The 20,077-nt window shown below is 57.4% G+C and overlaps 1 protein-coding gene across 1 annotated transcript in view; it reads right to left on the bottom strand.

The window, feature by feature from the left end:
- The window catches only part of NRXN2 (neurexin 2), a gene marked incomplete in the record, with an annotated part of 299,307 nt that overhangs the window by 235,479 nt on the left and 43,751 nt on the right, over nt 1-20,077 (bottom strand). Inside the window, 1 exon segment of the mRNA XM_034774999.1 lies at nt 7,314-7,331. Within this exon segment, the coding sequence (XP_034630890.1) occupies nt 7,314-7,331 (18 nt within the window).

A 20,077-nucleotide genomic window follows, 5' to 3' on the forward strand; every position in this document is an offset into this window, starting at 1 on the left:
CTTTACCCATCACCACCCCCACCGAGCCCAAAGGCACCCACTTGCAGCCTGTAAGGCTTATACCCTGCGGGGGCAGGGGAGTTTGATGTTCAAAGACAGGAGTCCTGGCTCCAAACTCATGCAGTCCTGTTCTAACCACTACACCGCACTACCCTCCCAGAGCCAGGGACAGAATCCAGGAATCCTCATGCCCTAACCCCTGGCTCAGGGGGTGGAAAATGGGACATGGGGCCTTACCCCTCTGGAAAGCGCCAGCTCCGATCCAAGGCGGGGGTGGCTGGCGGCAGTGTGAGTGATACGAAGCCGCTATCCCTTCACCATCTTCCACAGGGCGATGTGAAACGAGTCTGCTGGGTATCAGCCTGACTCCCAGTAGGCTGTGCTGCTCAGTGACATCCCAACTGGCCACCTGGCTACTGGGAGCCGACTGCAGCCAGAGTCTTGACTCCCCCAGACTGCACGCTGGGGACACACTGCCGGGGGAGTCTCTGTGTGGAGCAGGAGCTTGGGGCTGTGAGGGCTATAGTGGGTGAAGAGTTAATGGCCACAGTTGGGGGGAGCTTGGGAAGGTGGGTGGGGGGTACAGCAGACTTCTGTGCAGATGTAGGGGCTGCAGTGGGGGGGGGGGACTGGGGGGGGGAGAGAAGGATGGGAGTGGAGCTGTATGGAGGCTGAAGCCAGGCCCAAACACCCCCCTCCATAGGCCTAGGCCTGGCACATTAGGATGCTGTCTGCTCTCCTTCCGTCACCATGGAGACCAGCTCCAAGGATCCCTCAGGCATGACGGTGGCAGCCATATTGTTCCAACACTACAGCCTCCCCCCAACACCCAGGCAGGATGGGGGCCCTGTGGAGAGAAAGCCATGGGGGGAGGACAGTGTCCACTGGCACCACAAGAAGGAAGGATGAAGCTGGTGCCCCTCAATCCCGACCTGCAGCCCTGCTATCCCAGCCACCCTCCCCCCACACTAACCAGGAGACCCCCGCTCTATTATGCAGCAGCTTCTGGCAGTTGGGAGGCTGTAAATCACACCCAGTCCCCACCGGGGTCCAACCCCAACCTCCTTACTGGCAACTGCTCACAGCTGTGTGAGCACAGACAGCCAATGCTACCAGGCCCCCCAGCACCTGTGCTCTCCTGACACTCACCGCACAGGTCCTCACTTGCACACATGCCACACAACCCTCCCTCACACACTCACTTTACACAGCCCCTCCCTTGCATGCACACTCCTACCTTCACACCCCCATGCAGACACACGCACAGTACATACCTCTCATGTATGTGTACCCGCCTAGCCTATGGACACAAACACACGGTGACACAGTCACATATGGGCACACGCCACACACACATTCCCAACATGCCAACACATGCCAAACACACATACAACAGAAGATGGTGACATACTGGGGTATCACTCTCTCTCTCACACACACACACACCCACACACACACACACACCCACACCCACCAGGACATTCTGGTACATGTACAACATGCTCCTACATGGTCTTGCACCTGCCCCGACATTCACCATCTGCAGCATGCACACGCACCGTTACAGTCACAGCGTGACACATGCACTGTTGAATATGCCACACAGCCTTGCACATGGCTGGAGATGGGACGTTGGGTGGGGAGGGCCAGGACTCTGAGGTGGCACTGAGCATTCTCTGCCCAGGTGTTGGCTGGCTCATTCTTGCTCATATGCTCAGGCTCTGGCTGGTGGCCCATGTGGGGTCAGGAAGGAATTTTACCCAGGTCAGATTGGCGGGGGGGGGGGGGGGGGGAGGGATCTGCCTTCCTCTGCAGTGTGTGGGCGCAGGTCAGTTGCCAAGATCACCTGGGTATTTCTTACTTCATCGGCCTCAGGCCCTAGCGCACTCTGGTCCCTCCTCTTCTCTGCCTGTGGCACAGAACAGTCTATTCTCCAGTGGGCTTCAGTCTCATTGCAGGTGCTGGGTTTGGTGTGCGGGTGCTGGCCTGTGCTTTACAGATCAGGCAGTTTTTCCTGGCCTTAAACCCTGTGACACTCACATCCTTACATCCTCCCTCATGCCCTTACACACCCATTCACACACATCTGTATCCACATGCACACACTTGGGTAGGTCCCCTCACACCCTGATCCGATCCTTCACACCATCATGCACTCACACGTGTGTGCACGCTACACATGCCCACCCACTCATGTACATAGGAGCCTGTGCTTGCCCACAGCAGCCTCGCTAGTGGGGTGGAGGGTGATTAATGGCCCCATCCACTGGCCTAGCCCAGGCGCCCAGATAACATGCCCTGCGTTGTCTCGGATCATGTCGGTTAATGACAGGCTCGTAATCGGCATGGAGCCGCTGCTCGGGAGATTAATAACAGCGCAGGGCCCCAAATAATGCAAATCACAGCTCATGTATTTGCATAACATGAGCTCATTGGTTCCAGTCTCCCTCATTTGCATATCAATACTCCATTGGTTCCAATAGCCCCTTTCATTAGCATAACACCAGCCTACTGGTTCTAATACCCCTTTCATTAGCAAAACACCAGCCCATTGGTTCCAATGCCCCCCTTCAGTAGCATAACACAAGGCCAGTGGCCCTCAGGAGTTTGGATGCTGGGGGGAATAAGGGCAGGGGGATTGGGAGTCATGGACTAATGGGGTGGGAGCTGCAGCTGTATGCCCTAGCCTTCAAAGGGGGCGAGCGAGGAAGGGGAAATTGATGGGGGGGGGGGGGGGGGGGGTTGTGGGGCATGGATGGGAGGTGCAAGGAGCCAGAGAAGGCATGGCAAGGTGTATGTGCACACGCATGTGAGCATGTACACATCTTTCATGTCAATGATGTGCAGGCCAAAGGATGCATAGGACTGCTTTCTCTGCACATGCAAGGGAAAGGTGGGGACTATCGTACAGACTCTGCACACAGGTGGTGTGGGTTCAAAAGCCAGGCAATATACACATACTCACACATACAAGCACACACACAAAGAACATGCCACCTGTGGAGCCTGCATATGTCTGCATGGGAAATGAGATGCCTGTCTCCTCTGCATGTATTGTGTTTGGAGCGGGTGCTGCCCATGGGGGTGTGCATGTCTGTGTGTGTGTCCATATATGGCTAAGCAGAACACAACTGTATGCATGTTCTCATCCCACACATGGGGAACACAGGAAAGGGGGGGTGCTCCAACACATTCACCCACAGCCATACTCTGCACACACAGAAACCACCGGAGGTGCATGTTCCACATGGCATGCTCACACATATACACACACAGAATACTCAGGAAGCACATCATGCATCCAACATGCTTACACACAGACATGTGCCACACGAGCCAAACACACGGGAGAGGCACGTTCCATGCAAAACATTTACCCACAAGCAGGGGAGAATGCACAGAAAACACGCAGGAGGGCTATATTCCACATGGCACATTTGCACACCTATTCTATACCCACACAATGCATGGGAGGCAAGTGTCTGTGTGCACTGACGTGTGTGTAGCGCCCGATGCCCAGTGGCACAGGTTCTACACCCCCGCGCACACGATACCTAGGCTGCTGTGCCCATACTCTTGTCTGTGCAAACCAAGTGCCTCCCCTTAACGTAACTCACCCCGCCATTATGCCCCCTGCCGCTTCACCCAGTGGGATGGGGAGGCTGCAGCACCCAAGTCCCTACCCCTCTCTTCAGCAATTCCCCGTTCTGAGCAGACACGGCATCAAGTCACCATGCTGCTAAATCTTATCTCCCCGGCACAGATGCCTGTCCATCCCCCGCACTGCAGCACACAGTACCAGGGGGTGCCAGGACACACACACACACACACACACACACAGACTGCACCCCCGCACACACAAAGTCAGTGCACTCACACAATTTGTAACCCCCCGAAAAGACACACACACACACACACGCACGCACAACTGCACCCCTACACAATCCAAGGGAGACAGACAGTCTCAAACACACACACACACACACACAGCCAGTCACCTTCTCCCCATTAGGCCACCGAGGGACAAAATGGTGGCAGGATACAAGGGCAGACTGACACACAAACGCCCACACACACAAACTCCACACAGGCACTGTGCGACGACACAGCAGCACAATATAAGCGGGGGACAGGGAGATACAAGCAGGGACACACACACACACCATCCCCCCAAAGAGTTAGTCCCATTCCCCTCCACACACACACTGCATCCAGGCTCCACTAGAGATGCCCCACACGTCCCCCTGCTCGTGACACGGGCACAATCACACTCCAGGGAGGCAGCCCCCAGAGTGCCCAGCCCCCACCCTGAAACACAACCTGCTCCACCAACCAGCAACACCCACTCCCCTCCCAGAGCTGGATTAGAACCCAGGAGTTCTGGCTCCCAGCTCTAAGCCCGCTCTTGCAATGGAGTGGGGGGGCATGGTCTCCGTGTGGGGTGGATTGTGATGGGGGTAGGCAGCATGATCTCTGTGGGTGGATGTGGGGCGCGCTGGAGCAGGGTCTCTGCAATGGGGGCAATAGAGAGCACGTTAGAGGGGAGCATGGTCCCTGAGCTGGTTAGTCTCAAGATGGCTGCTCAGGGACAAGCCTCACACAGCGAGTGGGGGGAGGGGGCAGAGAAAATACAGGCAAGAGGCTTCCCCTCACAGGTCCCCTGAGAACCCCTAAGCTCCCAGACACACACCCACGGCTCCCCTCAGGCCCTGGAAACCCCGCAACTGCCAACCCCCCTCCGTTGCCCATTATTTACTGCGGCACTCAGCCAGCCAGCTGCCAGGGGGATTGTGGGAAAGGACCAGGGAGCCACTGGCTGGATTCCCCCCATGCTTGGGGACTCCTGGGTCTGCTTGCAAAACGGATGCTATCTACACCCCAACTCATCCAGCCCCAAACTCTCCTCCCTGGAGCACACCAGCCCGCTGGGGGGCAGCCTCCCAAGCCCAGCCCCCTATGGGCCCAGAGCCCTCCCATTCCCATACACAAATCTCCCCTGACCTCCATACACACCCCAGCCCGGCACAGCACCCATTCCGCATGCCGCATTGCCCTTGTGTTCTGGGAAGACCCTACAGTAACAGACATGGGAGAGTAGCTGCAGTGCTTCAGGAGACCCTACAGTAACACACCAGCCCACACAACCCCAGCACACCCAGGAGACCCTACAGTAACACACCTGCCAATGCAATACGAGATGGGATTTGGAGAGGGAAATGGCTGCTGCCCTGAGCTCCCAGCTGAGGTTCAACATGAATGGAAAAAATGAATTTACCCAGCAGGCAGAGCCAGGGACAGAACGGGGACTGTCTGGTTCAGGGGGGCGGGGAATGGGATATGGGGACTTTCCCCTCTGGCAGGGGGCACCTGCTACGACCCAGTTCCAGTGTGTGTGTAGGAACTGACTGGGAATCTCTGGGGGAAAAGAGGAGTGAGGGGCAGAGTGTGTATGTGGGGATGGAGAGCAGTATGTGGGACTGAGGTGCCGGGGATATTTATACAGGCATCCCTCACCCAGTGCTGAGATGCAGATGCCTGTGGGATCCCTTGCCCAGCACTGAGATGCAGCCTCTGCACAGGAGTTGTTCATACAGGGATCCGGGGGGGCGGGGACGGGGGGGGGGGAAGGCAGGGTTTGGAGTTGCACTCCCTAGATACTCTGGGATGCCTTGTTGGCCCTGGTAACTGGGCGAGGGGATGGGGAGATGCGTTGGGGGGCCGGGTTCCCCCATGGGGATCAGATGCTTTCTCATCTGGGACCACAACTGAGAAATCAAATATACAACACACACATCCCTCACAGACACAACTTGTATTTACAAGCAACACAACACACATCAACATCCAAAAGAGCACACATACACACTGTACTTACACACACACACGTGCCCCATACACACACACCCCATTCACGCACTCTGAGCACGCATGCTCACACCACTCATGCACACCACTCACACACACACACACCCCACTCATGCACTCTGCACACACGCACACAGCACCACGCACTCTGCACACATGCACACACCACTTGCACTTTGAGCACGCACATACCATTCACACACTCTGAGCACGTACACACCACTCACACACTCTGAGTGTACACACACACCACTCACGCACTCAGAGCACGCACACACACACCACTCGCACTCTGAACACGCACACACACACAGTGCTCGTGCATGCTCACTGTACACACATTCACAATGCAGTCATACATACCACATACCCACCCCACACCTCCCACATGCACTAACCTCTGCACACAACCTCCACAGACTCACCTCCATGCACTGCCTTCACCACACAGCACACACGCACTATACTGACACACCAAAGCACCCCCACCCAACAATCCCTCCATAGGCATCACATTCCCTGCCCCCTTTAACTCCCCATGCAACCCATCCCCCAATTACTGCATGGGGGACAGACAAGGGCAACACCCCCTCCCCATATCACCCCCCTCCCTGGTCTCTTAGACAAGCTGCACAAAAATCACAATCAAATTGAGGTCACAACCCTGCCCCCAAATGCCAAGGCTACATCCACAAGTGAGACAACCCTCAAGGAGTAGGGAGAAAGGGGACGGTCCAGAACCCAGGGAGGAGGGGCTTGGGGGTAGGAGGGAGAGCATGGTGGCTGGAAAGGCCACAGAAGTGGGGGTGCCTTCTAATTTGTGTGGTGCAGTCTATTTCACCCCCAGGGCAGGATCGCCCCCTACAGACTATTCCAGTCTAGGAGAGCAATGGGGGGGCTTTATGGGCTGTGTTTGTGGAGATTGGGAAGCTCTCTACCCCAATATCTCAGTTCTGATCCAGTCCTTCCCCAACCCCCTCAGTCATGCACAGGATCCAACACGTACCCCCACCCCGCCCCAGCGACAAAGCGGTATATGACCCCTCCTCCCGTGGGGCAAACAGCCACAGAGACAGACTGCTATTACTGTGCTCTTACCACACACACAGAGACAAACCCTGGAGGGCTGGGGGAACCCCAAGACAACTGGCGATGCCTGGCTGTAGGGGCAACCCCGAGACAGACACCCCGGCAGTAAGTGACCCCTTGGGATCCAATTCACCATCATGTAGGGGGAGCACAGAGCTAGGGCGCTGTTGGAACACAGGGGAACCCCAACCCAGTCACCCAGGAGCCCCCCAAGTCCAGGCACTTCTCAATGGACCCCCACAGGGCGAGGGAGCAGGAAACAGACCCCCCCCATAGCAAAACATGAATTTGCTTCTTGTAGCATGGCCCCAACCCATGCCATCCACAGCCAGCATAGAGAATGCAAAGGGGTCACTCACCTTCCATAGTGTGCTCTTCTGCCAGGGACACCCCCACAGACGCAGCCAGACAGACACACAGAGAGAGAAAGAAAGGGAGTTAGTGAGGGGGGGCCAGGCCACCAGCATAGGCACACACTTACAGATAACTAGGTAAAGAGACCATAGGGAGCAATGTTGCCCCCCCGGGGGGGATAGACGGTAGGGGGCCACGCTGCCTTTGGGAGGTGGGGATAGAAGGTAGGGGGCCACGCTCTCCCGGGGAAGGGGGAAATAGGCTGGAGGAGCACAGTGTGCTGTGTTCTCCAATCCCCCAGTCCTGCCCCACAGTTTCCCCACTGTGGGCTTCCCCAGGGCAGTGGGCAGGACGGGAGCCAAAGGACTATGGTGGGGATCTCCATGCGGAGCCCTCACTCTGGCCCCCAGACTCCCCGGGATGAGGTTGGTAGGGTCTGGGGTCCCAGTTTATAGACACTAAATCTCCCTTCCCCACACCACAGTGCCAGAGATATTGGGGGGAGGGGTTAGTGAGAGGGGAGGGGTGACAGGCCAAACCAATCATAACAGGACAAGATCTGTGCAAGCCAATGCCCCCTGGTGCCCCTCCCCACCCACATCCCCAACTATCCCAGCCTGGGCTCCACACCCAGCCCTGCCAGTGCCCCTCACCCACAGCCCCGGCCATCACAGCCTGGGCTCCACACCCCGTCCTGTGGATGCCCCTCACCCCCACCCACAGCCCCGGCCATCCCAGCCTGGGCTCCACACCCTGTCCTGCCGGTGCCCCTCACCCCCACCCACAGCCCCGGCCATCCCAGCCTGGGCTCCACACCCAGCTCTGCCACTNTCACCCCCACCCACAGCCCCGGCCATCCCAGCCTGGGCTCCACACCCAGCTCTGCCACTGCCCCTCACCCCTAGCTCTCTCAACATGGACCCATCCCAGCTCCCCTCCCCCCAACAGTGCTGCAAACCCCGCCCCCTGCTGGTGATCCCACTTCCTGACTCCAGCCCCACATGGCAGCCTGGGGACCCACGGAGCAAGGGTGGGGGCTATTTTGAAGGAGCTGGGTTTCATAGATTCATAGATTCTAGGACTGGAAGGGACCTTGAGCGGTCATCGAGTCCAGTCCCCTGCCCTCATGGCAGGACCAAATACTGTCTAGACCATCCCTGATAGAAATTTATATAACCTACTCTTAAATATTTCCAGAGATGAAGATTCCACAACCTCCCTAGGCAATTTATTCCAGTGTTTAACCCCCCTGACAGTTAGGAACTTTTTCCTAATGTCCAACCTAAACCTCCCTTGCTGCAGTTTAAGCCCATTGCTTCTTGTTCTATCCTTAGAGGCTAAGATGAACAAGTTTTCTCCCTCCTCCTTATGACCCCCTTTTAGATACCTGAAAACTGCTATCATGTCCCCTCTCAGTCTTCTCTTTTCCAAACTAAACAAACTCAATTCTTTCAGCCTTCCTTCATAGGTCATGTTCTCAAGACCTTTAATCATTCTTGTTGCTCTTCTCTGGACCCTCTCCAATTTCTCCACATCTTTCTTGAAATGCGGTGCCCAGAACTGGACACAATACTCCAGTTGAGGCCTAACCAGTGCAGAGTAGAGCAGAACAATGACTTCTCGTGTCTTGCTCACAACACACCTGTTAATACATCCCAGAATCGTGTTTGCTTTTTTTGCAACAACATCACACTGTTGACTCACATTTAGCTTGTGGTCCACTATAACCCCTAGATCCTTTTCTGCCGTACTCCTTCCTAGACAGTCTCTTCCATTCTGTATGTGTGAAACTGATTGTTCCTTCCTAAGTGGAGCACTTTGCATTTGTCTTTATTAAACTTCATCCTGTTTAACTCAGACCAGTTCTCCAATGTGTTGATTGGGCTAGTTTCAGAAACGGCCGTTGCTCTGCGGGAGGAGCCCCATCCTTGGCTGGATGTGAGCCCTGCACAGAAGGCCCTTTTGATGCTGTAAACTCCTGGCTGAGCTGCTTTGGTGGGGCTATACAGGAGCCAGGAGCTCACTCATCTTTGCGAGTGCCCTCCCTGGGAAAGGGCCATGACTCCTGGATTCTATTCCCAGCTCAGGGGGAGTGGGGTCTAGTTGTTAGAGCAAGGGGGGGGGGCTGAGCCAGGATTCCTGGGTTCTCTCTCTGGTTTTGTGGAGGGAGTAGGATCCAGTGGGTGAGTGTAGAGGTCCAGGTCTGGAGGCAGGATGCCTGGGTTTGACCCTTGGGTTTTGCACAGAGCTCAATGCGGGACAGACACTTTCTGCTGTAACTAAATGTTTTGTGACCAACCTTTATTATTTCTTTAGTCTCTTACTACCATTCCCAGACTCACTAAGTGAGGAAGCGTGAGGCCTTCTGGCACCAGGGCTGGGACGGTAGAGTGCTGCAGGTGTGTATTGAGGAGCACTGGCAGAGCTGGGGGGGAAGCCCAGGACTGGGTTAGTAGTGGGCTGCCGGTCAGGACTGGGGGGTACCAGCAGGCCTGGAGATGGAGTCCTGTGCTGGGATAGCAGGCGCTGCAGACTAAGGCAGGCCTCACCTTGTGACCACGAGGGCTGGAGTTTGGCGGGCTGCTGAAGGAAGGCCATGTCTGAACAGTGTGACCAGCCACACCCCCCAGACACAACACATGGGGCAGGGCCCAAGGCTCCCACCCCTCAGCACAACCCGTCCCCTCCTACAGAATGGAGCCAAACCAACAAGTAAAGCAATTCATAACAACGGGACTAAGGAAAGGAGCTCACAGCCAATAACTGGGGCGAACAGGCTAACCACAGAGCCCTCCCCCCTTTCACGCTGGCACCAATGGACCCCTCTGTGACGAACTGGGACTGTTCTTTTCTTACTGTGGGCTTTGAATGCTGACAGGGGAGTGTGGCTAGGATAGTCTGCATTGGGGGATGGGAGACTGACCGAAGGAGAATACCTGAGCATGTAACATGAGAACCTAGGAAGGGGTTAGAGGCCAGGCGACACCTTTGCCCGGGAAACTGAACAAAGGCTGTGGAAGGGGTCGCTGAAGGGAGGGTTTTTCAGAAGCTGGCTGCTGAGTTGGCTGGGAGGCAGACGGGGCTCTGATCTCCCAAGGGGGCTGGGGTGCCCTGGGACCCCAAGATGGACCTAACTGAGGGGGGTCCTGTTGTCTGTGCCTGCAAGACCTATCTTGGACTGTATTCCTGTCGTCTAAATAAACCTTCTGCTTTACTGGCTGGCTGAGAGTCATGGTGAATCGCAGGAAGCCGGTGGTGCAGGGCCTTGTGTCCCCCCACACTCCGTGACAACTGGTGGCAGAGGTGGGATCTACTGCACCCTGTGGATGGCGCTTCCTGCAGTAAGTGACTGGGGAGCAGTAAAACGAAGGGGGATCGACGGGGACCAGGCGGGCTGAAGAGTCAAAGAGAGACGGTTCAGGCGGTGATTAACCCCTGGGAGTGTGTGACCAGAGGGAAGGACTGTTGCAATAACAGGGTTCCCTGGGGGATCGCAGTGAGTGGTCCTGGGGTGGAGGAGTCTGCAGCTCAACCCTGGCAGAGAGGTGGTGACTGAAGAAGGGCTGGCACACTAGGGGTCTCCAAGGAACGGTGGAAAGCAGAGAGCACAGGCCGGCGAGTGGCCAGCAGGAGGATGTATGCTAAACACCTTAAGAGCGACCTGGTGGAGCTGTGCAAGCAGAGGAGGCTGCGCATTGGGAGGTCCACCAAAGAACAGCTAATTGCCCAGCTGGAGGAGAGGGATCGCTTGGATGAACCGAGCCCTGTCCCTGAGAGAAGCCGCCCAGCGGATGCAGCGCGGGCCCCGGGGCCTGACATGGCTGGGAGGGGTCAGACTGCTGCCAAGGACATCCCGAGACCCGGCCTACCTATACCTAGGGGAGGGGTTGGGGGAAGCCCAGTGAAACCCGAGGGCACCCTGACCCCGGCAGCCAGCAGGGGATCGTCCCGGCGGAGCTCCCCGTCCCGGGAGCGGTTGCGACTGGAATATGACAGGGAGCTGAGACTGAAAGAGCTCGAGCTCGAGTTAAGGCAGCAAGAACTGAAGCAGGAACGGGAAGAGAAGGAGAAACAACATGAGCGGGACCAACATCCACATGAGGAGAACCAACGTCAGCATGAGCTGGAACTGGCCAGGCTGAGGAGCAGTGGGACCCCAGCTGCAGTGAGCGAGGGGGGACCCAAGACTGCAAAGAGCTTTGATAAGTGCTTCCTGGCCCAGCGTAAGGAAGGTGAGGACATGGATACCTTCCTGACGGCCTTTGAGAATACCTGCGAGCTGCTCCAGGTTGACCCTGCACAGAGGCTCCAGTTTCTCATCCCCTCACTGGACCCCACAGCCAGGGAGGCGTACAGCCGACTGAAAGGGGCGGAGACAGGGGACTACAAACTGTTCAGCAAGGCCCTGCTCCACGAGTTCTGGCTGACCCCTGAGATGTACTGGCAAAGGTTCCGGAGTCAGCGTAAAACCCGTGAGATCACATACCTACAACTAGTCAACCGGGCGCAGAGGTATGCCCACAAGTGGACAGCTGGGGCCCAAACTAAAGAGGACCAGCTTGACTTATTCGTACTGGAGCACGTGTATGAGCAGTGCCCATCCGACCTGAGGCAATGGTTGATGGACCAAAAGCCAGAGAACCCGCAGTACGCAGGCCAGTTGGCCGATGAGTTTGTGAACAGTTGGGCAGGGGATAACAGGGAGGAGTCCCAAATGAACAGTCCCACCACAATGCAGAGCGAGAGTCACCATGGGACCTCCCAGCGAGGAAATATGGAGAACCCCCACCAAAGGGAAACATCCAGCGTCAGGTCCATCCGACCCGCTCGAGGGGACCCACGGGACATGGGCTGCTATCACTGTGGCCAGAGAGGCCACATACGGGCCCAGTGCTCCAGACTCAGGGTTTTTGGTTTATACGGTGGGCACGGGGCTGTCCCTCCGGAGCGAGTACCTTGTTCCCCTGGAGGTGGATGGGAGGACGGTCAATGGATACTGGGATACGGGTGCAGAAGTGACGCTGGCCCGGCCCGAGATGGTGGCCCCAGATCGGGTGGTGCCCGACACCTACCTGACCCTGACAGGGGTGGGTTGGACCCCATTCAAGGTACCTGTGGCGAGGGTACACCTGAAGTGGGGGGCCAAGGAGGGCCCCAAGGACGTGGGGGTACACCCGTATTTGCCCACTGAGGTGTTGATGTGGGGGGGAACCTGGAGGACTGGCCAAGCAACCCCCAGGGTGCCCTGGTTGTGACCCGCAGTCAGAGCCGGCGAGGGGCACTGCGCCCTGGCCTTGGGGAGGGTGCCTTGCCCGAGGCACAGGACCCTAACCTGGTGGGGAGGGAACACCCAGGGACACGGCTCAAGGAGGCTGCGGCTTCAGGCCCAGCCAGTGGGAGAGAACAGGTGGCCATCCCTGTCCCAGCTGCTGAGTTCTAGGCCGAGGTGCAGAAAGATCCCTCCTTGCGGAAGATAAGGGACCTGGCCGACCTCAGTGCGGTACAGACCATGGGGAGAGGTGGCCGGAAAAGGTTCCTGTGGGAGAAGGGGTTCCTGTACCGAGAATGGGCTCCCCCAGGGAAAATGGAGCCAGGAGGGTTCAGGAGGCAGCTGGTGGTACCCCAGAAGTATCGCCGCCAGCTGCTGTGCCGGGCCCATGACACCCCCCTCTCAGGGCACCAGGCTGCTACGGAGCTTTTACTGGCCTGGGGTCTTTGTTACTGTCCGACAGTACTGCCGATCCTGTGACCACTGTCAGAGGGGGAGGAAGGCCCGGGACAAGGGGAAAACGGCTTTAGGACCTTGCCCAACATAGAGGAGCCTTTCCAGAGGGTGGCCAGGGTAAAAAGGGGGACTCTGAACCAAGACAGCCCGAATCACCGACATCCAGACTGGAACACTGGGAGGGGTATTGGGGTGGGAAAAGGGCACAGACCGCATAAACCTTCCCACATGCGAACTACGAGTGCCATCGAGCGCCCCCAACCTAAGGGGGGGCGTGAAACTGGAGGGGCCTGGTGTAATTCTTACCCAGGAATGGGAGGGATGCTGGGGCATCCACAGGAATGGGGGTAGGTTCTAACTTCCCCGGGTCACTGGCTAAAGTGACCCCGCTCAGTTCGGTCTCGAAAGGGGGAGAGATGTGACGAACTGGGACTGTTCTTACTGTGGGCTTTGAATGCTGACAGGGGAGTGTGGCTAGGATAGTCTGCATTGGGGGATAGGAGACTGACCAACAGAGAATACCTGAGCATGTAACATGAGAACCCAGGAAGGGGTTAGAGGCCAGGTGACACCTTTGCCCGGGAAACTGAACAAAGGCTGTGGGAGGGGTCGCTGAAGGGAGGGTTTTTCAGAAGCTGGCTGCTGAGTTGGCTGGGAGGCAGACGGGGCTCTGATCTCCCAAGGGGGCTGGGGCGCCCTGGGACCCCAAGATGGACCTAACTGAGGGGGGTCCTGTTGTCTGTGCCTGCAAGACCTGTCTTGGACTGTATTCCTGTCATCTAAATAAACCTTCTGCTTACTGGCTGGCTGAGAGTCATGGTGAATCGCAGGAAGCCAGGGGTGCAGGGCCTTGTGTCCCCCACACTCCGTGACACCCTCTCCAGCCACCAGGACCAGGGACAGCAGCCAAAACAGCTAAGGGAGAGCGACACAGCTCCACCGGTGCCCTCAATCCCAACCCACAGCCCGCTGCCATCCCAGCCCAGCACTCATCCTCCAGAGCCCTGCCAGTGACCCTCAATCCCAGGCCTGGGCTCCCCGCTCCCCACAGCCCTGCCAGCCCCCTCAATCCTGACCTGCAGCCCCTTTGATCCCAGCTCTGGACTTCCCCCCATATCTTTGTTGGTGCCCCACAGTCCTGACCCACACACACACACTCTGCTCTCCATAAAATGGGGTGGAGTCAGGAATACTCTGCCCATGTCTCCCCACACCTGCCTTTGCCCCTTCCAATGGCTGCACTCCCACCAGCTGTTCCCAGGGACTGATCAGCCCTCGCCCCATGCAACATCATTAACTCTGTATGCAAATGATCAGGGGGGCGGGGGGGGCAGGTTCATGCGCGGCTCTGTGCTCTCTTCCCCCACAGCCAAGTGCTGGGGTTATGATAAGTCTGCTGGGTCAGTGTGTTGGAGGAGGGGTCATTCTCTTCCAGACCCCACTGTGAAGGGGGGGGCTGCGGTGGAGTAAGTGGCTAGAGTCTCCCACTGCACCCCCCAGCCTCCCCCCATAACCTCCACCACAGACACCCCAATGCACCCCACATACCCCCACCAGACACCCCAGATATCCCTCACCACAGACACCTCAAGGTACCCCACATACCCCAGATATCCCCACCACAAGCACCCCAATGCACCCCACATACCCCCACCAAATACCCCAATGAACCCCAGATACCCCCACTAGAAACCCCAATGCCCCCAACTCTGCATGGCAGGGTGGGGGAGGGGTGCTGAGGCACCAGGCCCCTCTGGATCCTCCTTAGTGATAATTGAGCAAAATGAGCAGGGCAGGTGGCAAGAGCTGGTTTCCATGGCAACCCCAAACAAAAGGCTGGCCAGAATGACGTGTGCTCTAACACATGGCGGGAGGAGGATGGAAAAAAGGGGGCATCCCCAACCAAACCTACTCCTCCCCGTCACCCTGGGGGAGCCAGGACTCCTGGGTTCTATCCCCAGTCCTGGGCAGAGAGTGGGGTCTAGTGGGCGCCTGGGAGCTAGGACACCTGGGTCCCAGCATGACCCGGGAGGAGACCCTTCCCCACTCCATGTCATGCCAGATGCGTTGTGGGAGGGAAGGGGCCATTCCCCCCATGGGGGCCAGGCACTGCGGGGAGCAGCCCTTGCTGGGAGACCAGCGCCCCCTGCCCCTAGAAGCCTGGCTGTTCCAATGGGTCAGCCCCTGCACTCCAGGCTCTGTGCCAGGCTCAGACTCTGCCCCCTGCCCCACCGCACACCCTGCTGGGCAAGGGGGAATCTTGGGAAAGGACAGCAGGGATGATCCAGTGAGTCTGGGGGCTTGAAACAGCCATCGAATGTGGAAGGCCGGGGTGGGGAAATGGGGCACAGTGGGGCTAGGGAGAAAGGAGGAGACAGCGACTCTAGGCATGCACATGTGGGTCTACCTCTGCCTGTAGGTCTGCCGGGGGGTGGGCACGCATCTGTCTGTGGGTCTGCAAGGTGTGCATGCCACATATGAATGGGTCAGTTCAGGAGCGGATTTACCATGAAACAAACCGTGCGGTGGCACAGGGCCCAAACGCCATGGTGGTCCCCAAAATGCAGGACAAATATCTGACAACCTGTCCCTGAGTCCTGGCCAGCGGCGCAGCAGGACTCAGGCAGGCAGGCTGTCTGCATGCCATGGCCGGTGGCCCCACGTTGCTCCCAGAAGCAGCTGGCTTCTGGCACATCTCTGTGCGCCCCTGGCGGGGGAGGGGAGGAGGCAGCTCCGCACGCTGCCTGCACCCTGGGCAGCGCACGGAGACCCGCTGCCCCCTGCCCCGCAAGGGGCATGTAGAAACGTGCCAGCAGCAGGGCTAACGCAGTTCCCTGCCCACTCTGCCTCCCTCTGTCCACGCTACTTCGCTCCCGGAAGCGGCCAGCATGTCCCTGAAGCCCCGGGGGAGCGGGGAGTGTCTCCACGCGCTGCCCCCACCCTGAGCGCCAACTCCACAGCGCCCATTGGCTGGGAACTGCGGCCAATAGGAGCTGCAGGGGCAGTGCCTGTGGGCAGCGGTGCGCGGAAACCCCTTATTCTCCCGCCTAGGAGATGCTTCCGGAAGGGTGTGTGCACCAGTTGCTTTGGGAGCCACGCCGCCCGAGGTAAGCGCTGCCCCCCTGCCCCTCTCAGGCACCTCAATCCCCTGCCCCAGCCAAGAGCCTGCACCCCACACTCAAATGTCCTCCCAGAGCCCGCACCCCTCACCCCCTCCCACACGCCAACCCCCTGCCCCAGCCCCAGCCCAGAGCCCGCACCCAGCACCCAAACTTCTTCCCAAAGCCCGTACTCCTCACCCCTCCTCCCACAACCCAACCCCCTGCCCCAATCAAGGTACCTCACTTTATTTTCATTTACTTCCCATTACTTATAATATAGGAGGAGGATGAAGAAAAGAATGAAAAACAGGGAGGAGATAAGAGAGAATGTTCTTTTTTTTGGCTGTGTCCTGAGGGGGGGGGGGGGGGGGGCAAAAATGAAGCTGCGCATAGGGCCCCACTAACTCTAAATCTGCCACTGGGTCGGTTTGTGGAATGTACGTGGGTCTGTCTGTCTGCCTGTGGGTCTGCGGGGTGTGTATCTGCTTGTAGGTCTGCATGGGGGGGACTGTATCTGTCTGTAGGTCTGTGTGGGGTATGCATGCCTTGTGTGCATGGATAGGTTTGTGGGGTGTGCATGGGTCTGTAGAATGTACATGGGTCTGTCTGTCTGCCTGTGGGTCTGCGGGGTGTGTATCTGCATGTTGGTCTGCAGAGCAGGGGTGTATCTGTCTGTAGGTCTGTATGGAGGGAAGGGGTGTTCCTGTCTGTGGGTCTGCAAGGTGTGCATGCCATGCGTGCATGGATTGGTTTGTGGAATGTATGTGGATCTGTCTGTCTGTGGGGTGTGCATGCGTGTGTGCATGGGTCGGTTTGTGGGGTGTGTGTGGAACTGTGGAATGTACATGGGTCTGTCTGTGGGCCGGCAGGGTGTGTCTGTCTGTCTGTCTGTCTATGCGTCTGTTGATGGGTCTGCGGAATGTATGCATGTCTCTGTCTGTCTGTCTGCGTTGTGGTCCCCCGCTGGCTTGGGCAGGAGCTCTGGGCTCCCAGACAACCTGTCCCCAACATGGAGTTGGCACACGCTTCACATAGCAGCTGCCAGGCAGCCCATCGGCACAGCACGGCGCTGCATAGGGGGGCATCAGGACAGCAGCACACAGCATGTTCACTAGTGGGTGAGACAGGCAGAACAGTGGCACACATTGCTCACTAATAGTGCTCAAGGGCCCATGCCCACTGCCCGCCCCATACAGGGGGAGCCCGTGCAGTCCCCACACTCATGCCCTAGCGAGGCACACTGCTCCCCGGGCAGCCCTCTTGACCAACCGAGCAATGACGGACATTGGCCCGACCCTCTCTCAACATGTTCTAGAGCCCTCACACCAGGGCCAAATCCAACCCCTCTAGTGTGCTCGAGCTCTGTTCTATGCTGCCATCCCAGGGCTGAATCCAATCCGCTCCACTGTGCCCAAGACCTGTGCTAGAGCCCCCACACTAGGGCTGAATCTAGACCATCCTAAGGGAACCCATTTCAGGGCTGACCCTGACTCATACAAGATTCCCAGGCTACCCGTGCTTCAAGTAAATGATGAACCACAGCCCCCACCCCCACACTCGTGTGTTCCCACACTGTGGGAATTCTCTACCGTGCACAGTGATCAGAGCGATGATGCAGCACAGACAGACTCATAGACTTTAAGGTCAGAAGGGATCATTATGATCATCTAGTCTGACCTCCCGCATGATGCAGGCCACAAAGCCGTCCCAATCCTTTCCCTTAACTCTGCTGTTGAAGCCCCCAAATCCTGTGGTTTAGAGACTTCAAGTAGCAGAGAATCCTCCAGCTAGGCGGGGAGCTTGTGGTTCAGATGCTGGGCTGGGTTGTATCCCAGCTCTGCCACTGACCTTGGGAGAGTTCTTCCCCCCTCAATGCCTCAGTTTCCCCTCCCACCCTTTATCTGTTCAGACTGTAAGCTCTCCAGGGCAGGGACTATCTCTCACTATATGTCTGTACAGTGCCCAAAAGAGACCCCAATCTCAGCCGGGTGGGATCTGTGCAGGGCCTGTCCTGCTGGGGTCCCTGATCTCAGCCGGTTGGGGGTCTGAGAGACAGCTGGCCCTCTGGAGGCTCCGATCTCAGTGGGGGGTGGGGTGGTCCGTGCAGCACCCGGCCTGCTAGGGGCTCTGATCTCAGCCAGGGCAGGCAGACACTATCGCAATAAGATGACTCAGGAATCCTGTGTCACTCAGGGAGGCAAATATGGGCATTTTGTGCTGAATCCAACCCAAAGGGGGAGGAGGGTTCGATTCCAAGTGAACCCCACCCCCACCTCCACCCACTTACATGCAAAGGCAGATCCCAGCTTTCCCAGCAGCCTCCCTCCCTTGCACAGACACCCCTTGCTTTCCACACTGGCTCCACTGAGCGAGTTTCACACTCCCTGCCGGCTGCAGGCAGTGGCACAGCTGGTGGGGGGGAGGACTCCTTAGCACCACCTGGTGGTGCCCAGCTGTTCAGCACAGGGTTCAGGCGGCACAAGCCATGCGGAAAAGCCATCCTCCCGGAGGGCATGTAGGCGGGGTTGGGCAAGCTCTCTCCACATCCCGTCTCCTGGCAGCTCTTCACCAGCTGACCTTGGGCTGTCCTTGCAGAGGCAGAGACTGAGCGCGGATGGCTGGGCCTGGAGAGCATCCCCCAACCCTCTGGAGAGACACACGCTGGGGGGATCCAGGCCAGGCGGCAGCACAGCTCAGACCAAAGCACCACAGTCAGCGCTCCCCACATGTGAGCAGTGCTAATAGGAGCAGGTGGGGGGGCACCGGGGCAGGGATGTCAGGGCCGGTGGGGGGAAGAAAAGAATGAAAAAATGGGGGGGGGGAGAGAAGAGGAGAAAGGATGAAAAATGTGAATGAATGAAAGAAAGAATGAGAAAAAGGGCAAAAAGGAGGAGAATAAAAGGATGTAAAAAAGAGCAAGAATGGAAAGCAGAAACAGGAAGAGAAAGGAAAGATGACAGAAGACCGAATAAAAGAGGAAAAAAGAGCAAAAGAACGAAAGAATAAAAAGGAGAGAAACAAGGAATGAAAGAATAAAAAAGAACAAATGAATGGAAAAAAGGAGGAAAAGAACAAAATAGATGGAAAGGGAAACAAAATAATGAAGAAAAGAGGAATGCAAGCATGAGAAAGGAAGGGAAAGAAATGAAGAAAAGAATGAATGGAAAAGTGAAAAAAAAAGAAAATATCAACAGGGTTTTGGGCAGGGGGGTCAGCAGGGGGAAGTGGGACAGAGCAGGGAGGTCAGGAACATGAACTGAGTACAGGGAAAGGGGGACACCTCAAGGACTTGGCACCCTGTCCTAGCCCTGCGGCCCCTTCACTGCCCCTTCCTGGCTGTGACATAATGTGGATCAGGGTAACACGGGCACCTGAGCAGGCTCAGTGATGAATGAGGGGGAGAGACGACAAACGTTCTTCCCATCCAGAATCTGATCCACCCTCTACCACCACCCTCTCTCACACACACCCCAGACCCTGTCCAGACCAGTCACCCTGGGGGCTCCTGACCCTGCATTGTGGGAGGGGATGGGAGGGACAGGCAGGCTGGCACCTCCCCATGCAGTTGGGTCCAAGTGCCAAGCTGGGACAGTCCCTCTTATATAAAGCATGCACCCCCCCCCCCTCCAGCCAGCAACCCTGCCACAACATGGCCTTTGACCCATAGACCCACCAAGGCACTTGCTGTACCCCTAACCCGTGCCTAACATACAGCATGCAGGCACCCCCTGCCACCACACCAGTCCCAACTCGTGCCACTCATCCCACAACACCTCCACACACAGCAGGACTGATATGCCTAGACCCTCACACTGCCCTGACATCCTACACTACCAGTACACACACACAGAGAGCATAATTCTACAGGCGTGCAGCCTAACACCGCAACATCCTATCACACTTGTATACACAGCATACACATACAACCCTACAACTGACACTC

Source organism: Trachemys scripta, chromosome 7 (genome assembly GCF_013100865.1).
Source record: "Trachemys scripta elegans isolate TJP31775 chromosome 7, CAS_Tse_1.0, whole genome shotgun sequence".
NCBI classification, from domain to species: Eukaryota; Metazoa; Chordata; order Testudines; family Emydidae; genus Trachemys; species Trachemys scripta.